A 22,031-nucleotide genomic window follows, 5' to 3' on the forward strand; every position below is an offset into this window, starting at 1 on the left:
GTATTATTATTCAGTGACCCAAAGACATACTGTATTGTACATTACACTGTAGTTCAATGTTAGTGTACAAATGCATAGTAAAGTAATGAATCCAAGTGAAGCCCCTTTGTTTTTTAGGCTTTTGTATTGTTGCGTGCAGCTATTATTGAGCAAAATGAAAAATAGAGGAAAATGGAAGAATGATCACATAATCATTCACAAGGTATAAAACCATGAAAACTGCAGGGTTTTGACATGATGAAAACTTTAGTAGTTTATACACAGATGTAAAAGTCATGTTTTTGGATTGTTTGTCCACATTGCCTGGTCCTGAATTTTTAAGACAAGGCAGGAAAACAAAACCAGTGTTGAAAAACTGATGTTAATTTTTTCCACTTAAACAGATGTGGGTATTTACATTTTTGCAGCAATCTTACATCTGTTGTTTATTTTATTTAACTTCATATAATGTTTTATGCTGACAAACTGACAAGAAGAGCACAACAGGTTAAGTGTGTACCACCAACAATTCTCCTTAAACACGTTGTTCATGCAGAGACAAAGGCGTGACTCTTACTCTGCGGAGAATCCCACAACTCCTGATATAAAAACAAGACGGAATAGGAAAGTCATACTTAAAAAAAAAAAAAAAAAAAAACACAAGACATACACTGTATATTAGTAGTGTCTTTTCTGAGATTCAACAGTATCTCCTGCACGGAGCCTTGCAGTTCCTTTGGGCATGAGGGACAGCAGAGGAGTTCATTCACCAGTATAGAAGACTGGTGGGGTCTCTGTCTTTCTACTGTGTGTGTGTGTGTGTGTGTGTGTGTGTGTGTGTGTGTGTGTGTGTGTGTGTGTGTGCGTGTGTGTTTGCTTCACCTCATTATATAACATGCAGATAGGTCGCCTTGGTGTCCACTCCTATTACATTTTTGGCTGTGCATCTGTAAAACCCAGTGTCCCTACTTGTCGGGTTCTGTATCACCAAGGAGCCCTGAGGACTAAGGTAGCGGTTGCCATAGATACGAGCCTGCCCCATCACCTTCAGCTGTGTCAGGTCTGGTGTTTCCCAGGTCACTGTCGCCCGCGGTGTCGCTATGGTCAGGCAGGGCAGCTCCACAGCAACCCCCGGCCGCGTATAGGTCACAGGGGAGGGGCCTGTTGTGATCCGCGGGGGGTAGGCGATGACGATGACGGGAACTGTGATGACTGAAACTGAAGTGGAGTCATAACTGGTGGATCTGCAAGTGTAGGTGCCTCGATCAAACACAGAGGCCTGTTGCACTTTTAATGTTCCATCCTCTTGGACTGAAATTCGCTCCGAGTCGCCACTCTCACCCCGTGACAGCACCTTGCCGCTGGGCATGGTCCACGAGAGAGAGCCCTGGGTGTATCCTGTTTGAGGAGCAGGGCAAGGCAGGCGAAGGGTCTCTCCGTTGATGATGCTCACCAAGGAGGCTGTTCTGGTGCTCACTGCTGGCTCTGACACAGTTCCAGCTGAGTGGGGTTGAGGACCAACAGGGCGAGGTGGGGCAGGTAAGCTCAGGCCCCTCTGCAGAGGCTTTTGAGTAACTGGGATTCTTGGATGAAGCTTCTCAGGCAACACTGAGCTGAAGGATTTAGCTGAGGCTCCAGCATTTTTCTGCTCAGGTCTTTCCAAAGCTGTTCCCCTGTGTGGAGATCTGGCCTCCTCCTGCGCCTCAGAGACCTCCAGCTCCACCTGTATCCTCGTCTCTCCTCTCTCACCTCTCACTACACAAACCAATGTCCCAGCGTCACTCGCTCGCACACCCCGCAGCTCCAAGGAGCCGTTTCGGTGCACAGTGAGTCGACTGCCGTAGTAAGGAGCTGGCAACACTCCGTTACCGGGCAGAAGCCAGGCCAGACGAGGGGGAGGGGAGCCTTGGGAGGGGCACGGCAAAAGAACAGTGCGGCCTTTGACCGCTCGCTGCTTCACTGTCGTTACCACACCCACAAATGTGTTAGTAGAGTTTTTAGTACCTGTATTACTAACAGCTATGCCACCACTACTCCTTCTGTCATCATTGGGCACAGCTACATTGACACCACTCCGAGGGAACCAATTTCCTGTGCCAGCTCCACTATTAGACACGCTGCTGCTAACGCCAACATTTCTAGAAGTACCACTTATCCTCCCATTATCTCTACTGGTGTTAGCATCATTACTAGCCCTTCCTGCTATGACTTCATTGTTATTAGTCCCAGAAATCTTTCCGACACTTGCTCCTGTGCTGTGACTGTTAGCCACACTATTACTACTACTACTCACAATGCCAGGTCCATTTCTATTTATCCCAGTGTTGTCTGCTTTAAAGCCTATATTGCTCACCCCGCTCACCCCGACACTGATTACACTCCTGCCAAGTTGGGTTGTAATCCCACTGACAGGTCTGTTGAATCCATTTCGACTTTCACTCCTTAGGGCAGGATTAGAGGCACTGGTTGCTGTGTGAATGCCAGTGTTTGGTTCGATGTTTCTTATCCTGCCATTATTATCACTATAGCCATTACTGCTGCTGTTATTGCTACCGAGCTTGCTTGAGGCTCCATTGATAAATCCATACTGGACTATTCCTGCATTATTCATGTTGTCCCCTAATCTACTACCACCGGACCCATTGCTAGTACTTCTTCCTCCCACCTGACCACTCACTCCATGGTTAGGAGTCTCCACCTCCAGGCCCACCGCCATGCTCCTCTCCCCAGCTGAGTTGCTTGCCCGGCATGTGTAGTTTCCCGTGTCAATCTTTTGAGCCAGACGGACCTCCAGAGTTCCACCGGAAACCACCACAACTCTCTCAGAATAATAACCAGAGCCCAGGCTTCGTGGAATGACACGGCGGGCCGGGGAGAACCACGTCACTGTTGGGGCAGGATCTCCTGCAGCCCGGCAGTGAATTGTGGCGGTTGCCCCCTGACGTATTTTGATGACGCGGTAGCTTCTGTCATCTGTGAAGGTTGGTGGAGATGTCATCATGACCTTCACTTTGACCTTAATGGAGCAAATAAATTGAAAGAATTAATTCACATTTTTTTTCAATGCAGTTCAAGAGTTTTGGTTTTAGAATATTCATATTTCCAAGTTAACTAAAACAGCAATAAATCAGCCGAGGTAAATTACATACATCAACGTTATCTTCAGGTAGGAATAGTTTTATTACCTTCATGGTGTCTTGACCTCCTTGATTTTCAGCATAACACGTATATTCCCCTTCTTCCCCCATACCCACGGCTGGAACCAGTAAAGTCCCATTGTCAAACACAGTTAGCCTCCGTGCTCGCCCTCCCCTGTCCTCCCCCTGCAACACACTGTTCACCATGGTTCCATCTGGTAGACTCCAGTGAACAGCTGGGTCAGGCAGTCCTGATGCCTGGCAGTCCACCTGCAGGGGACAGGGTCAACGATTTAATGATGGTATCTTATCTCTTAGTTTTTGTGCCTTTTTATTGTGATGAAAGCTGAACTTCTGACAAGTGTCAGAAAATAACAACTTCTTCTGTTTGTAATTTGCCTATATTAAGGTCCTTTATCATGGCTTACAACAAAGCAACCAGACGCGTTCAAAAAATACTATTTAAAAGCTCACAAATGTTAAAATTAAAAAAAAAATATGAAGGGAAACAAATTCTCACAATAACACAGTTTCCTGTCTTGCATTATTTGTCATTGAGCTGTTACATATTCATGTGTGAAGCACTAGCCCCCGAAGGCCACTGTTCATAATTCATAACATCCCATGACCTGGCAGGTCTTCCTTTTCTTTTTGAGTCAAAAAATATGAAGCACTCTGTGATCAAAAGCAACCAAAGATACAGCCTGGAGCTGTGGAGGTTTTTGCCACCCCACCCAGCGATAGAAGACACCCAACACATACCACTGAGAAAAATAAAGCATAAACACAGGAGGTGTGGAAGACAGACTGAAAAGTCTCTCTCTCTCTCTCTCTCTCTCTCTCTCTCTCTCTCTCTCTCTGCTAGGTTTGGTGTAATTTACCAGCTATGGGACAGAAATATGTGTGTGATGTCTGATGATTCACAGTACAACAAATCTTACTAGCACAAACTGGATGTTTAAAACGAAACTATGTGATGCAAATGCATCATAAAAAAAACTAAATGCATGTAAAATGGGCAAGAAGTATGAAAAAGTAATTACACTAAATACCTAATAACCTAATAATTGCTGGTATGTGTTTATTGGAGAAAAAAATCATTACTAGGAGCAAGAACTTTCATTCAGCTCACCTTCAGTGGCTTGCCGAGTGACACCATCTGATTGAGTGGTTGTTTTGGCTCGATCTTGGCAGGCTTGGTAGTCACAGAGACACGCAGCAGGCGATAATCATCTGCGACCTTGTTGCGCGCGATACAGAGGTAGTCTCCAGCATCCTTCTCCGTCACTGCCTGGGCTGACAGGGTGCCATTAGGATGCACCTTCAGGCGACGGTCAAAACTTTAATTCAAATGTAGACGCAAAACAACAAAAACAGAGACACATCCAGAATGAGAAACAGTACCCACAGAATGATCACAAGATATAATTGTAACATCAACAAAATTTAAAGCCACAAACCCGCATCCCCTGTACCTGAAGTGCATGTCCACCAGTTTCCTCGTAGGGGTCCTCCAAATAATGATGGGGGTAGGGTTGCCAGTAACAGAGCAGTGGAGCTGCAAAATCCCCCCATAGCGGACAGTAGTGACGGAGGGTGATGTAGAGACAATACGGGCTTTACTGAAGGGGGAGACGGGCAAGGGACGCAAAACAGCTGAAACTTTACTTTTGTCAGAGGGGGAAGAAGAAGTAACTCTTGTGTTGTTTACAACACTGGGTGAGACGTTGGTGTTATTTGTAGGCACTGTGGGGGGCAGGGAGGGAGTGGAAAGTTTTGTTTTGTTGGTGTCGGTAAAGTGTGCGGGGGAGGCAGTGACTGTGTTATTGATTTTAGGCAGTGAGTTAGTGTCAGTGGATTGGTGAGGGTAGGGAGAAGAGCGAGTGAAGCTCGGGGTTAGTGGCAAGGTCCTGGATCTATCAGAGAGCAATGGAGGGGAAAGTTTAGGGGAGTTGAATGGATTTGCTGGGTGTTTAGGGACGGACAAAGCTCTGTCTTTATTCAGTGAATATGAAGGGTATGGTTTTTCAGTAGGAACTGCTTTTCCTGCTCCCCCTTCAATTTCTACCCTGACTGTTCTCTTATCGGCTCCAACAGCATTACTTGCGGTGCACTCATAACTCCCTGAGTCCTTTGGCCCAGCTCTTCGAATATGGAGCGTCCCATTGGGCAAGACAAAGAGGTTGCCATGGAGAAACTGGGATGGGCGAACCAGAGTCCCATCTGGGATTCGCCAGCGCAGAGTTGGTGGTGGAGCACCTCGGGCAGAGCAGTGAGCATAAACAGGCCTCCCTGGAGACAAAAGCAGGTGTTCCTCTCTGGGTTGTTGTATCACTGGGGGCAACGAGGACACGTGTACACGCACAGAGGCACTGGCAGCACCTGCCGAGTTGGAGGCCACACAGCGATACATTCCTCTGTCACTCGGTAAAGTCACTGAGATATGGAGGGTTCCATTTGTGTCCATAAAGATGCGATCGGCAGAGGGGGCAGCGGACGTCAGGGCAGAACGATCAGGCAGAACCCAAGACAGCAGAGGGGCAGGGACGCCGTCCGCCTGGCACTGCAGGAGCAGCTCCCCGCCCTGATGGATGGTGTCTTCTCTGTAACTCGGCAGCTGCATCCGAGGGGGGCGGGTCCATACTTCCAGGGTAGTTAGCAACCTGTCATGGAAGAGCAAAGCACACGCATACTCAATAAAGAAACACATGAACAAATATTTAGTATCTCATATGTACAATTTAAGTAAAAGCAAACCATATTTGTCATGTGATACGTTAAGGAAGCAGCCAAAGGCATACATCGATGGTTCAAACAGAAATCCTACACTCACATATTGGGTCATACATTTCAAACACAAATCTTATAGACAGATTTCAAACAGGGATATTTGCATATGTCTTGAGGCTGCTTAAAAATAGTAAATCAAAGTTTGTAGCTGTGTTTGCACCTGACAAGTTTCATTTGTTTTGCAAATTCAGTGGGAAAAACTACCAACACAACAATTAAACTGCAGTTTGCCTTAGGCCTGCATAATTAATCCTGAATATGTTATGCCCTATGTACGTTACACAGTGCTAATATTCATCAAATCATGGAATCAGTAGTCTCACCTGTCACGACCCAGGAAGCTCTGGGCACTGCAGATGTATGTGCCCCTGTCCTGCAGCTGAACATTCTGGATAACAAGGGTGCCATTTGGCAAGACCTCAAAACGCTGAGCCTTGGAGTGGAATGACATCACTGCTCCTGAAAAAGAGAGAGAGAGAGAGAGAGAGCATGACAGTCAGACAGACAAACAGACAGCAAGAGAGAGCAGCAGCGAGCAGACAGAACGGGGAAAACAGAGACAAATTGGGAAAGAAAGTTAGAGAGTGAGTAAGAGACAGAGAGGAAAGGAGGAACAGGGACAAGCCGAGTGGCACGGCGTGAAGTAAAGCCAGTGATGCAGTGCACAAAATGTTCCGTTACTTTCTTGCAGTATGTCTTTCCCACATGGCAAGCGACTGAAAAGCCTATTGTATGCATGCCAGTGCGTAATGATGGGTGTTAATGCGTTATATCATCAGTGTGAAATGTGTTCATTTTCATTCAATCCATTATAGTCCATACTGTATTAAAGCTGAGTCTGAAATTACCTTTAAAATCTGTCAGATCAGAAAATAACTATAAAGCTTTATTTGTTCAACCTGTAGTTTTAACCATATAAATAGAAATAGGTATTTACACTCATAATTGACTTCTGGATAACAAATAAAAATTTCTGTGTTACCTAACATAATCAAAAATATATATGCCTGCAGCCTCCTCCGGAGAGCCGGTTTACTGAGTAATCTGGCAAAAGTAATCTTCAGAGTTTTTGCATCAGTCACTGCACCTAATTCGATAGACCTGCAGGTGAATATTTTGCACAAACGTAAACTGAAGACAAAACTAAATCCTGAGTTATACATTCGTGCATTTAGAGGTGTCTTTTGAAAATATGAATATGCGCCTGAGCTCAGATAAATGTGTGCGTATCTGCACCGTGTGTACCTGTGGCAACTTTGGTCCATGTGATGGAGGGTTTCGGTTCTCCTTGAGCTTCACAAGCCAGCCTAGCAGTGCTTTCTGCTGGGAACGACACTGTCCTGATGTGTGGGTCTGCAATCCTTGGTCTGGATCTCACAACTGGGGCCTATGAATTTATTTAGAAAACAAGTAATGAATACTATAAATAATGAATCCTTTTAAAACAAATTGTTATAATTAATATTATAACAATTAAATTAAAATCATTAACAAGACATGAGAAAGCGGTAAGATTAAAGTTCTTCATTTTACAAAGCTGCAGCACTGTGTTTGTCTTAAGACTTTTAATTTTTCAGCTACACAGCATGTGATTGCAGAACTTGCAAGTGAACATCAGCCTAAGCACAGCAATGCCTCAATAAATAAAACATGAGAATTGTCCAATAGTAAAAATACCAAATCTACATTATTGCCATACTGTAATAAACTGATAATTTGGCCAAGTGCTATATATATGACAATTTTCAAGGACAAAAAAAAAACCCAATACCCATACAAAATGAAACCAACAAATAGATGAATCAAAACTTAGTTTTGGAGTTAAGGCTAATTCTACATGAGCACAAAAAAGTATTCAAAAAAGTTGCCCAATTTAAAAACTGACCGATACTGACACGAATATGTAAATTTATAAATAAAGTGTTTTATAAAAAAGTTTGTAATTACTTTTGTAGTGAATATTTAAAGTGTGACTGTGGAATGGAGTTACAAATTCAATACAGCATTACTGTGATGCCAGTTTAAGAGTGACTCATTGGTGGTGGACCCAGCGGTGTGGTCTGCAGAGACTTGCCAGCACAGCTCTGGAAATTAATTAACAATTGATTATTTTAACTCCCTTGGGATTAGGCTCTGAAAACACAAAATGTTGCTGATTGCTTAACATATGTTTTTCATCTCTTCTTTAGATATGACAGGGACACTGGCAGTGCTTTGGAAAAGCCATGAAATTGAAGAATTGTCATAAACATCCCTCAGGTTTAATAGCAGGTCATGTGGATACAGATTAGACTATTTTCAGATCTATATTGCGTTTTCTGCTAAGCTTTTGCCCGTGGGCTTTCATGGTCTAGTGTAGTGTGTGTGTGTGTGCAGTGTGGGTGTGTGTGTTGTCATTTTCTGGGCCAGCACTCACTTAGAAAGTAAATGTTAATTTGAGTTCCACTTAGCTTACAACAAAGAAGAATAGTTGCAAACTACATTTAAAAGTGCACTTTAGGAAATGACTAATTGAATGAATGACTGAAAATGGGGATAAATGGGGAAACTTTAGCTAGAGTCGCCATTAAATTAACAAATAAAGAGCCAATTTTGGTCCTAACTTGGCTCTTACTCTTGTTGTAATGTATGTGCTTGCATTAAGACCCATTTTGGGTAAAAGGATCTACAAAATATCAATATCATGTCATTCGAATCGATGTGAACTCACCCCAGGGACAGCAGGGAGCGAAGGGGAGGGAGACCATCGTGGCCTGCTGCTGTGTGAATCAGGAATAGAATTAGCTCCAGGGTTCTTCCAGTCAGGAGGTGAGCGACTCTGGTTTGGAGCCCCAGAAACAGGCCTCCCTCGGGGGTCAACTTGGCCAACGTTTGGCCTCTCTCTGGATGACACTCTGGTAGTTGTTGATGTCACTGTTGTGGTAGTAGTAGTGGGAGTAATAGAAGTAGATGCTCTAGTGGTGGTTGAAGAAGTTTCAGCTACGGTGCTCATTCTAGTACTCGTAGCAGGAGTAGTAGTTGTAGTAGTGGGGTTAGGAGTTGTAGGAATAGCTTTGAATGAGATTTTAGTACTAGTAGCAGCAGCAGTAGTAGTGGTAGTAGTAGTAGTAGTAGTAGTAGTAAAAGTAGTTGTTGAAATAGTAGTGGTAATGGGAGTAGTAGATGTAAGAATAGGAGTTGAGGTGGTAGTAGTAGAGGTAGGAGTAGTTGTAGTACTTCTAGTTGTGCTAGAAGTTGGAATAATAATGGCAGTTGTAGTAGGCGTGATTGGATATGTTGTCATAGGAGTAGTTGTTGTGGGAAGTGTCTCCTCACTAGTTGTAGTAGTAGATGTACTTGTAGTGCTTCCACCAGAACTAGTTAAATGAGTAGTGGTTGAAGGAGCTGTTGCGATTTTTGCAGTCGTGGCTGTAGCTGCACTGGAGACTGTGGAGGGAATAACGGAGGTGTGAGTAGAAGGGAGAGCGGTGGAGTGTGGTTCATATGGTACGCCCGGCAAATTCCTGTCCTGCTCCTCGCTGTGTCTGCTTAGGGGTCTATCAACATCTTTGCCTGTGGCCGTGCCTGTTTTTGTCTGTGTCTGTATGCCATGTGTCTTGGTGTGCGTGTCTGGCACATGTGTCTGTGAAATCACAACATTAGACTGGGTGGACGCTGGTGTGGCTGCGCTGGAGCGATCGGACTCTGCAGTGTCCGGGATGTCGGCTGAGTGAGTCATCGTGTCTATATGTGTCTCTTTGTGAGAGGGAGATAATGAGGTGGAGGAGGTGGCAGAGGCGGAGGCAGATTCTGAGGTGGAGATACCATGAGATAGAGGATTCAGTGCCACACCATTTGGAGTAGTCTTAATATGGTCATTCCTTGTCCACAAAATAGCTGGAGATGTGGTTGTTGTCAGCAACATATTACTTTTATCTGTGGTAGTGTCAGGTGTTACGGTTTGTGACCTCTGCTTTGTAGGGTCAGGGAGAGGTCGGGGTGGGGTCAAAGGCTGCACCCTGGGCCTGTTGATGATTCGTCTTTGCTGTCCGATCCTCCTGCGAGAGTTCCAAGGGCTTTGAGGTCGAGAGTTTGGAACCAAATTAGGTAAGAGTCCCTGCCGCGGGTTCTGAGGCCTGGGTCTAGATGGGTTTTGGTTTGCTCCTCGGCCATCTCCCTCAGCTGGTTCTGGCACAATTTCATTAGCTCCAGTGTTTGGCCTAGATTCATCTGGTTCTTTCTGTGCCTCTGGATTTGTCACTGTCTGCGTCTGTGGACCTGGGTTCTGACTCTCTTTGTCTGTTTGTGTTTCTGTTGGCCTCTCTGTCCCTCTCTCTATCTCTGTGTCTGTTTTTGTCTCTGGGGGTGTCTGTGTCTCAGTGAGAACAGGATGGATGGGCTGTAGGCCTTCCTCTTGTAGAACAGTGTCATCAACAGATGACCCTTCAGTTTCTGCCTCCACCCCCGCTCCCTCAGCTCTACCTCTCTCTGTATCATCCACTTGCTCCTCTCTTGCTGCGTCTCCATCTCTGCCTCTCCCCACCGGTTCAGCCGTGGGACTTCCTGCTGTGATGGGCTGGCTGTTATTAGTGTTAGAAGTCTTTTGACGAATCTTAGCTAGTAGGTGAGCCCATTTCTCAGGGTCTATTCTTTGTTTGTTTGTGGTCACTCTGTGTCTGTTTTCAAAGCGGTTTCTTCTCTGGTCAGTGGAGGATACAGGCCCTCCTCCTCTTCTCAGGGGGCCTTCTCTCACAGGCCCACGTCTTCGGGGATTTCCATTTGGATAACGTCTGTTAGGGAGAGGTTGGCGAAGTCCTGGACGCCTCCTATTGCCAAAAAGAGTTCTCTCCTCTCCTTCCTCTTCATCCCCTGATCCTTCCTCCATCTGACGTAGTAAAGGGGCTCGAATCTTGGTTGACAGACCCGCGGCTGACTGTGGCCCTCTGGGAAACAAAGTTCTAAGTGGAGGGGGATGTTGTGGTTTTAATTCCAACTGCACGGACAGAGAGTCACTGCCATAATGGTTGACCGCAATGCAGCGGTAATGACCAGCATCCCTCAGAGAAGGGTTGGACAGAGACAGGCTTCCATTCGGCGTTAAGGTGAGTCCACCTGATACAAATAATCCAGACCGTATTATATTTCCATCTGGCAGCACCCAACTAATATGAGGTTCCGGTGAACCAGATGCCTTGCAGGACAGACTGATGGGCTCCCTAACTCCTCCGGTGACAGGAGGTCCCACTTCCTCTCCTGAAGGAGGTACAGACGACTCCTCCACTGCCAGGCGCACAGGGAGAACATCTACATCCCTGCCAGCCTGGGCTACACAGTAGTAAAGCCCAGCGTTTGAGAGCTGTACTTTTTGTAGAAGTAAACCCGAGGCTGTGGCTCGGAGCCGACCATCCGGGCTGCTGGAGGGGGAGTTGAGCTTGGATCCGTCCGGGAGAATCCACTGTACTTTAGCGTTACCCGAACTTAGATGAGGGCAGGAGAGCTCCACCTTACTGCCTGATACTGCTGCCATTGCTGTGGTGGACTGACTAGTTGAAATCAGAACCCATGGGTGAGAGGCAGGGGAGGATGTGGAGGGATAAGACGTCGGGCCAGGATGAGCAGAGACTCTTGTTGAGTATATAAGGTGAACTTTGTTTCCATTAGACTGCGCTCTGTTTAGCTGGATGCTAATAGCTGGCTGTAGTAACCACTGCGGTCTGACTTTAACAGAAGCTTTGACTCCAGTGTGATAATATCCATCTGTCTCTGCTGCCTGCCTGTAGCGGTAGGCCAGCGCCGGGGCTTTACCCAGCATGATTTCCCTCTCGAGGCGAACCGCAGTCTCACTGTAGTAAGCCAGGATCCTCCAAAGTTGCTCGTAGCTCTCTCGATCCACAGGGCACTCCAGTGAGAGCGACAGAGCTAGAGGGATAGGAGAAGAGGAGGAAAGAGAGAGATCTGGAGGAGGGGCAATATCCTGAGAGTCAAAAGAGTGAGTGACGTTGCAGCTCAGATCAACACTGTTCCCTTGTAGGTCAGATAGACCCACAGAGGCACTGCCTAAAGGCTCTCTGAAGGTTTCCCTTGATTGGATTTCACCGTGTTCCGTCTCCAAAGGTGTTTTTCTTCCCGGGGAGAGAATGACAGGTGAGGCGCACGATAGGTCAGTCTGATCAAGCAAGCCCTGCCCTTGAAGGGAATTGGGCGACGTGCAGGTTGGACACTGAGGGCCACCTGGACATTTCATTAAGCCTAATTGAAAGGGAGAGACAGAGAAAACAAATATCGTTGAAAACGTGCCATCTCCGGCATATCAACTGCGTATAACATCATAGCAACATTAGTGCACATCACGGCTATCAGCAGATATTAGTGGTGTCATATATTAGACATCACAGCTCTTTCTAAGCATTCATTACCCTTTATATCTCTTACTAATTACGTACGGTGACTTCATCTGCTCATAAATCAGAAATATGCATCACTTCATTATAACACAGCAATCATTAGCCTATATCTCTGCTGCCTGCACACATCAATGCTGTCATCGTGGATTAGTCATGGCAGGTTAAGTCTGGCATATCAATGAGACACATTTCACGGTCCAGCCTTCTTTCACATCTCAATAACAGCCACGAGGCAGACTGCAGGAGGTACAGAAGATGGGATGAAACATAAAAGGGCGTGTGATGAAGAGCAGGTGGAGAGAAGTCTAAAAGTATCAGGATAACCAAACCAAATGTAAAGTCATCCCAGCTCTCTGTCATCTGACTGGGTTTTGACATTTTACATTTTAGTTATTAGAGTGTTTATAGTGTGAAATTATCAACAAAAGTCTTCTGTTTCTAAATCCATTCCACGTGTTTCACCTCTGCTTCTTATCTCTTTTCTATCTCTCATTCACTGATGCAACCTACATGTCGCTTTAACAGTCGCCCTTTCACATCTCTTCATTGAGCTGAATTGGCTCAAAGGCACAACATACTGCATGTGTGAGGTGAGGGGAAAACAAGTGAAAAGGAATGGTATTTCAGGCATGTGAGTCACCTGGGTGAGCCAAACTCCAAGAGAGAAACCAGCTCATCCTGCAGTCGCAACTCCACGGATTAGCCTGCAGCACGAGAGTCTCAAGCAGAGGAGCTGTCGCCAAGGTGTCTTTGGGCAGTGTGGTTAGGCTGTTGTTGGACAGGTCGAGGTGTCTAAAGGAGAGAGAAAGAAAAGATTGAGATGTGGGGGGGGGTGGGGGTGGGGGTGGGGGGGGACACAGAGGTTGAATCAAAGTCATGAAGGAATGGAAGAAAGGATGTGGGAGTGAGAGGTTAGAGGTAGGAAAATCATCCATCATTTTTATCATTTCATCATCACCTTCATGTTGTTTATACTCGGCAGTAGTGGACCAGAGAAAGGGTAGAGACTAATGTTAGTGTAGCTTTAAATACCAAAAACCAGTGCTGGAAATTTTACCTTTCCATTCCACTATTTGTTTCCCACAAGAGTCAGTCCAGTATTACATTATTTCCAGATCTGGGAGTTTTTTCATCTCAATTCAAATGTGTTTTTTTTTTTTTTTTTTATGATTTTGAGTGTCAGACTTGAACATATCAGTTTACTTAGAAAAAAAAATAATGTGAGTAATGTGCTCTCCCCATTTTTGATTAGGAAATGTTGGCTACAGTCCTTGCTGTCCTCACTATCAGAGCCCCCACTACGGATATCTCAGCTTACTTTTCAAACTATACTTTCAAATGTATAGTAATGCTGATTGTATGTAATGTGTGCTTTGAGTGTTAAAGCTCACCTGAGTGTAGAGAAGTAATATGTATTTAGGAGGGACAGTGTGCACAGAGTGTGAGGGTGCAGCTGATGCAGCCTGTTCCCTTGCAGACGTAGCAGCCTGAGGCTAGGCAGCTGGAGCAGGGCTCGGGGATGGATATGTTGGAGGAGGTTGTGATCCAAGTACAGACGCAGCAGCGAGGTCAGGCCAGAGAAGGTCAGAGATGAAGAGATCTCGCTCAGCTTGTTATAGCTCAGCTTTAGTATCTGTGGGGGTGCGGAGGAAATGAAGTGAGTGGAAGAAATGAAATAGAAGACATCAAGGCTGACGACTGACGAAGAAAGCAAGTCTATGCTGCAATCATAAGTCTGTCACTGTACACCACATGCTTGTAAATTGAATTTATGACAAATGATGTGAGGAGAATTGAAATGAGTTGGGTGAAAAACTATTTGTAAGCGAAAATGACTGAATGCATCCTGTGCAAAAAATATGAGGAAATATTTCCTGCTGCTCACCAACTCAGATGTAAAAGTTGATAAAAATGGCCCACGGCATATAACCAGACGATATATTCATGCTGCGAGTCTACCGGGTTAAATCAAGGAAAACTAAAAAGGATATTCTAGCACTGGGGGTCTTCAACATTTCAAATATGAATTTTATCCCTGTATCCTCGGTGGAAGACTCTAGGGGATCTATTGCTATTCTATTCATGTGCAGAGAACCCACCAAAAATTTAAGAAGGCACACCATGAAAACCAGGTTGTGGAATTGCGTCGCTGTGAGGCGGCTTATGATAAATCTGCTCTCCACGGAGGCTACTTAGCTGGAAGAGTTCCAGCTGCTGACAGATCTAGCACATGACCATGTCAGCACATGGAAATATGGATCCTATTATCACACAATGGCAAATATATCAGCATCTGCCTGGGAGATGAAGGGAACAATTGCTTGTTGAGTAATATCACTTCCCCACGGACTGCTAACTCTGCCCTTAGGTTGCTGCTAAAATGTCCAGCGTGTTTCCTTGTCACTGAGCGGTGAAAAGAATGATGGCACATAAATTATGCATTAGTTGAACAGAAATTAGAAGAAAGAAAAAAAAGTGCTGAAAATGCGAACAGAATCTTGTAAACTGTTGTATTAATTTGCATACTGGTTTCACAGATCAAATGTAAAATTGATCCTTCAATGAATCCATTTGTTATTAACAGCCCGACTGCAAGATTTAGGCACATTTGTCAATGAGGCATCCTCTCCAAATCGTACCAAACCTTTTTGACAAATGCTATATATCTTGATAATCCTAACATTAATCATCATGTTAAAAACTGAAATCTGTTCTGTCAAACTGCTTAAATATATTCATCTCTCATCGTTAGGGAGCTATACAGACTGGAAACTACAAGTACTACCCGTGTAGAAAGTTTGAGAGCTGAGCTGTCTGCAGAAAAGTGCATCTGAAGTAGTACAGGACCCCCTGCGAGGTCCACTCCGCCTGAGGCTGGAGAAACATTAAAGTAAACTTTGGGAAGACTTGTCCCAGGTTTGAATTTCACATCTGTGTCCTGCAAAGACCTTCCTTTCCAGAGACTCAGAGGTTAAGTTTGTGAGGTGGTTTATTTTCCCCAACACTCATATATTTTATAATCCAGCATTGTTAATTTGGTTTGGCAACGGACAGTTCAGGGTAATTTTAATGTTGGCTGCTGTTAGCTGGCTAGGAGTGATCTATGGTGCTTCCATAAAGTAGAACTGTAAAATAAGAACGAGCAGAGGTTTCCATAGGATCCGACAACAAAATGTTGATCATCCACTGGTTTTGACTGCAATTAGAATTCTATTCATTTCGATTCCGTTACTCCACTGTAGAGGACCAGAGGTATACTTCAGGTTGTTTACCTGCAGTGATTTCATGTCTTTGAATACTGCGTCCGGGAGATGGTGGATGTCATTGCTGTGGAGCATGAGAAGTTCTACCTTCTTTAGCCCAGCCAGTGAACTGTCATGGATCCTGCTGATGCTGTTGAACCTACAGGAGCACAGAAACAGCATCATCAACCTAAGACTAAAAAAATAATTCAACAAATATATTATTATTTTATTGTTAGCTGGTTATTTAACTGTAGTTGTACACTTGGTTCCAAACTGTCGGAATGTTTGCAAGGTATATAAAAGGGGTTGGGCTTGGGCTTATTTGTGTGTGTGTGTGTGTGTGTGTGTGTGTGTGTGTGTGTGTGTGTGCGCGTGTGCGCGCTTTCATGGTTTAAAGCATGTGTTTGTGTGTCTTCCCTACCCTAAGTTTATGCGTTGTGTATGTGCAGGTAGGCCAGGAGGAATAGTGAGCAGGGAGCGAAAGGTGCAGTGGACTTCGCTGGCCTGGTAGCAGTTACAGCTCCTGGGACAGGACAGGCCACCGGGGACCACAAGTGTCAGCACCAGGAGAGCCGCAGGCACACACACACTGCGATACATCTTCACTTCCGCCAGTCGAGAAGCTACACTGAGATTATCACTGCCAAAGAGAAAAAGGAGATCAAGACAAATGGACGAGAGCAAAGTGCACCACAGTGACATGTTCCAAAATCCAGATGGGAATCTCTCTCTCTCATACAGACACACACACACACACACACATGCATACACGAGTCAAGTCAGTCTTACTTCTACAACCCAAAAGCACAAATTTCACTCAAGGGGATGTGCGATCTGCAGCCTACAACATATGACACCCTCTATCCTTAAGAGCCGCACAAGAGCCACACTGACACACTGCACCTGTCTCAAAAAGAACAGACCTCTGGGCTTCCTACACATGCCTGGTGGGTTGACTAGATGACAGATACAAGACAACATTCATCACAGTGCAGGAAGGATTCAATAATAAAGAGAGAATAAAGGAGAGATGCAAAATCAGAATCCACAGGAGCTCTCTCTCTCTCTCTGTCTCTCTCTGTCTCTCTTTCTTTAATCTCGCCCAAGCGCACAAATGCACTTAAACCATTCATATTCATCAAACCAACTGTAGAGGATAGCTGCGAGAGGCTTTTCAACTTGCAGCTGAAATGAAAGTAAATGACTGTACTGACGCAAAGAAGCCTCCGAGGTGACTAGATTGTTGTAATGCATATAGTCACGGCTGAATAAGAAAATACCTTGAAATCCTTTGGTCCAGAGGACAGAGTTATTTCACGGAATTATTCATTTTGCCCGTGAAAATCCTGATTTTAATCCAACGGCGTCGTTCGGGAGATTTGATAAGCAATTAACCGGTTTATTCACTCATGAGATCCGAGATTGTTGAACTGCCAAGAAATATTCCTCCCCACCCCTTAAAAAAAAGAAAAAAAAAAGTTGTCACCTCTGATGTCACAGAAGAGAAAAAATGAAAAGTAGTTGGCAAACACTTTTGTCAACTTCGTGCAACAAAATTTAAAACAAACGAACAAAAGAAAAATTGTCTTAGTAACATCCAACAGGTCTTCAGATCTCCTTCTTGTGCGGGACCTGGAATGAAAAGTAGCGCCGGGAAAGCGGCAGGCGGAGTGTTTGGAAAAAGGCGTCTGGCGCTGTGGGAAATGTGTTTGTGGATGACAGTGTGTGTGTGTGTGCGTGTGTGTGTGTGTGTGTGTGTGTGTGCGCGCGCGTGTGTGTGTGTGTATCTGAGCTTAGGAAAAGGGGACTGGACTGAAGTGAACTTCGAGTGACGCTCAGGCAGAGGGGTCTGTCCTAGGAGGGGCTTTTCTGGAAACTCAGAGGTAACAAGTTGTGGACTACTGCGCGCTGCAGGCTGCTCTTGTCAAATCCTCACACACTTGACTGCAGGCAGGCCACAGAGATGGGCACCTTCGCGATGAGCTGCGGCGCGTTTCACACCATTTCTGGCAGATTTTCTAACTTCTCTGCTCACTTTATCTCCAACTGTGAATCGGTATCTTCACCCATGTACTTTAATGAATAGGCTGCTATTCTAATATTCGACAGCTTTGTTTCACATTGGCTGGAAGATGCAGCAGCACTTCATATTTATTTTTTTTATTTTTTTGCAATAATGAGATCATGAATTTTCCCAGAACCCCTCCACCCCTCCATGATTTTGACAAAAGCCGCCAAAAAAAAAAAAATGAAAATGATGTTTCAAAGCCTCCTCCACACTAACCGGATATCATGCTTGTGGAAAAATCTTAAGTCTATTTCATTTTACTTAAGTATTTCTTACCTAAAATTTGAAGAGATGTAGTCTAAAGGATAACAGATTTAGCCTTTAAATCCCATCATGTGTAATTTGTGTAAATAGCGAAGAGAAGATGACCTGTGTCTGGTAACTACGGTCACCTACAGTCAACTGTTGCTGTCTCTGTTTACAAAGTTTGATCCATACAGTTGAAGAGTTCCAGTGTACTTAAAACTGAGGCATTTACGACTGCAGCTATCTCCACTCACTGACCATTTGACCCCCTTCAGTTGAGTTCAGGGGACAGTGGTTAAACAGTAGCCCAGAGTGAACAAAGATTCAGAGATTCAGGCTTTGTGGATCAGTAGATCCATCCTGTGTAGTTCCAGACAGTTCTCCACAAATGTGGGTTAAGGCAACTAACTAAGGGACTGTCCTCCCTCTCGTGTGATCTCAGATTCTCAGGCACCCCTTAATGATCGCACCTCCTTCTGAGAGACTGAAATGAGGGGAGAACAAAAATAGACTGATGCTTCTCAGCTGTTGTCTCCTATAAGCACAGTAAACCCCCCACCCACTCTCTTTAAGGGGCTTTGTGTGTATGTATGTGACAAGCGAGTGGGCAAGTCAGCGGGCCCTTTCGCATAAATGTGGTTCATTAAGGTAAATGTGGTTCATTAAGGGAGCATCTTCTAGCATTCAGACTGAAGTTTCCAATATTGGAAAAATCTTGAGTCTCTTACACGAGCTGCCTATCTCAGTAAAATTGAAAAATTGTTTTTCAATTGTTTTTCTATGCACCGCGGGGGGGCAGCAGCGCTAGAGAGCAGCAGCAGATGTGAGAATAAGGTCACCACTGAGGAGTTTTGAATCCTCATTTCAGCTGCCTGAATAATGGATTGTAAAATTAATGATGAATGACTGTTTATCCCCCTAGCTTGACAGCTGACAAGTGAATATCCATAAACATCAGTAAAAGATGTGATTCGATGCTTTATATTTACCGGCACATTTGTCTCTGGTGATTCTCAACAGATGACCCAACCTTCACCACCTTATAACCCCTGATCTTTGCAGGCGATGTTGGTCTGTTTGATGGTTCTCATGCTGCACTCATTCCCTGTGGCTGTGATGTGACTGTGAAAAACATTAGGCTGAATCCCAAGTCACCTTATTATAATATTCTTCACCGTATTGGAATGTTTTGGACCATAATAAATGAATCACTGTCTGACAGGAAGGAACAAAGACATAATGTAATATCTTTGGAGGAGATCTTTGGAGGAGATCAATGAATGAATGATTGAATAAAGAGAGAGGAGAAAGGAAGGAGGGTGAGGGTAACATTATGCTTTTGACTTACCTTTTGGACAGAGACTAAATCTGGCTACCATTTGTTTTCAATCAATGAATCAATGAGTGAATGGCTGACTTGCAGACTTGCCGTCACTACACTTTTCAGTCTCCCTTACACTCATGACTTACTTTACAACCTGCAGGCTACATCAAGTGAAGTTCCAGTCTCCCACTGCGATTTTAAAAAGTAGACTGGTCATCAGCACTCTATCTTTTTGTCTCTGGGGCGTGGTGCTATCTAGGTCAACTACTACTACTAGTGCTGAAACATGAATCCAGGAAGTAAACAACTCAGTGCTGTGATGAGACCAGCTTGCTGATACATAATTTCAAAATCGTGTGCATTATGTATTCTTTTTGATCTGGCTTTGATGTATGCACAAACTCTTTGAAAGTCCTGGCTAAAAATCATTGCATTCCATTAACTTGTGTTGGTCTCCCAGCTCAGGTCTTTGAATTATTGAAATTGACAGCTATGTGTTTTTTTTTTGTTTGTTTTTTTTACTGTTTAGAGTTAAGAAAAATAAGCATGTTTTCTATCCATTCTCATTGTGTGAATAACGCTGAGAGAGATACAAAATAATGACGGGAGAGCTGCGAAGGTACAACATACAGAGTATTTACAAAGGCACTACATCATTACAGCATTACTGTCATGAAGACATGATCATTTTGTCATCGGTGTATTACTTAGTTTGTGTATTTTGGGGTTCATATGTCGGCGAACCATTCAAAACAAAACAAAAAATAGTAATATGAGAAAAGAAAAATAATATTTACAAACGTCCCCACACAAGGCCCCCTCTCTGTCAAGGTCACTTGAAAAAGTGAAAACAGGAATAGAGGCATCAGACATGGCAAGAGGCCAAGAGCTATCCTTAGAAGAACCAAGACCTTCAATTACGTTCTTCATGACCTCAGGGCTCCGATCAGGTTGAGGCTGTGGACTCATAAAGTGCAAAAGTCAGGGACAAGTTGTTCAGCACAGACACTCATGAGTGAAATCAGCATTCTTGAACGGTTAGCTGGCTGCTATTTGCACATGGAAAATATTAACAAAATGTGATTAATGTTGGTCATTATTAGTTTGATGCATGGCACAAGAAAGAAAGATCACATGGTTAATGCTGATCCAGCAGTGAGTTATGATATAGATTATCTTACCATTACAAGTGTACTGTTTTTCATTTTCAAATTTAGTAACAACTAAATCTCATCCAGCTAAAGTGCCGACATTATGTTTCCACAAAATCTCCCTTTCTGTCTCCAGCCAGAGCTGCTGAACTGTGAAAAGGCATGTCATGACATTTTCTCAAGATTCTTATGTTTTCATGTTTTCATGTTTTGCTTTGTGCTGGACAATATTGTACTTTGTGTTAGCAATATTGTTGCTATATAAATATCAAGGCTCAAGGCTTGTCTGGCCAAGTGAGAGCCTGGAGCTTTGCAGCCGAGAGGCCGGCCATCATGGCAGAGATCCGTGGGCTGATGGTTGGCTGGTCACAGGGACTTATTTTTACAGTGTGTTAGCTATCCTCTCTGTTGGAAACCAAGTTATTTGAGGTGGTGCAGTGGTTTGCACTGTCGCATCACAGCAAGAAGATTCTGGGTTTGAACATGGGCCTTTGTGTGTGTGGAGTTTGCATGTTCTCCTCATGCCTGCGTGGGTTAATTGGCGACTCTAAATTGCCCGTAGGTGTGAATGTGAACCTGAATGGTTCTTTGTCTCTATGTGATGGACTGGCGACATGGCCAGGGTGTACCCACCCTCTCCCAATATCAGCAGGGATTGGCTCCAGTGGCTCCGCAACCCTAAAAATATAAGCAGTATGCCTAATGAATGAATAAACATCCTGTACTGGGCAGTAATTACCCCTCTAGTCAACAGTTTTAAATTGTAATATATCACATAATTTCAGTCTGGCTAACTCAGCCACAGTTATTTAATATTCCTAATTTGAATGTCAGCTACACTTCCTGAAGTCTGACTTTGAACCCGGGATACTGTCTCAGAGCCTGAGGGCGAGCTGTGGCACCAGCACCAGGACCTTGTGGTCTATTATTGATTTTAGACTCCAGCACTACATGGGGTCAAGGCTTGTCTGGCCAAGTGAGAGCCTGGAGCTTAGCAGCTGAATGGCCGGCCATGGCAAGGATCCACGGGCTGATGGTTGGGTGGTCGCAAGGACTTATTTTTACAGTGTTAGCTTTATTCTCTATTGGAAACTAAGTTATTTCAGATGCTTAGCTGGGAGAGAGCTACGTGGTCATTGTCTTATTATAAAAATTATGCTAAGCAAACAGAACCCCACTTTTATCCTTAGTTCTCCACTGCTCTGGGAAATTAAGATATGAAATGTAAAAGGAATATTTGTACTTTAAAGGTACAATCTAAGAGGATTTTTTTTTTTTTTGGGGGGGGGGGTGTCTATAGAGAGAGAGAGAACGTGATCAGAACCCAAACCCATATACAGTGCATTTATGTGATTATCAGTTTTTCCTTGAGGGATTGGACACTAGGTTGTGTCTTGACACAGGCGAGCAGTGTAGAGTCCATCTGCTGTTCTGTAGCCATACAAGTAGTTAGATCCGTGTTCATGGTGTGGGGAGTCACCATGGACTGTTGTGAGTCAGACAGAATCTGAGGTGGGCAGCGTTGGGGGGAAAAAACTACAATCAGACTTTTGATAGGTACTGTCCTTACGAGACGACCCAGCATGTTATAATGAGTTGCATACAGGATGCTGGCCTTATATTGAGTATAATTGTTATAATCGGGGATGAATTTGATGAGTCAGTGAACAGTCTCCAGTTTGATCCTCTCTGTATATGTAGCATGTAG

At 44.3% G+C, this 22,031-nt stretch overlaps 1 protein-coding gene across 1 annotated transcript; it reads right to left on the minus strand.

Annotated features, from left to right (window-relative positions):
- Nucleotides 1–865: 865 nt before the first annotated feature.
- Nucleotides 866–16,134, minus strand: LOC111218873 (matrix-remodeling-associated protein 5-like). The gene is made up of 13 exons (XM_022741353.1): nucleotides 15,956–16,134; nucleotides 15,562–15,691; nucleotides 13,681–13,922; nucleotides 12,930–13,081; nucleotides 10,368–12,134; nucleotides 9,307–9,695; nucleotides 7,152–7,293; nucleotides 6,230–6,365; nucleotides 5,165–5,779; nucleotides 4,592–4,741; nucleotides 4,249–4,456; nucleotides 3,165–3,386; nucleotides 866–2,995 (listed from the first exon to the last, which is right to left on the minus strand). The coding sequence occupies exons 1-13, from the start codon at nucleotides 16,132–16,134 to the stop codon at nucleotides 866–868; spliced, it is 6,462 nt and encodes a 2,153-aa protein (XP_022597074.1).
- Nucleotides 16,135–22,031: the final 5,897 nt, after the last annotated feature.

Source organism: Seriola dumerili, unplaced genomic scaffold (genome assembly GCF_002260705.1).
Source record: "Seriola dumerili isolate Sdu_G_001 unplaced genomic scaffold, Sdu_1.0 BDQW01000052.1, whole genome shotgun sequence".
Lineage (NCBI taxonomy): Eukaryota > Metazoa > Chordata > Actinopteri > Carangiformes > Carangidae > Seriola > Seriola dumerili.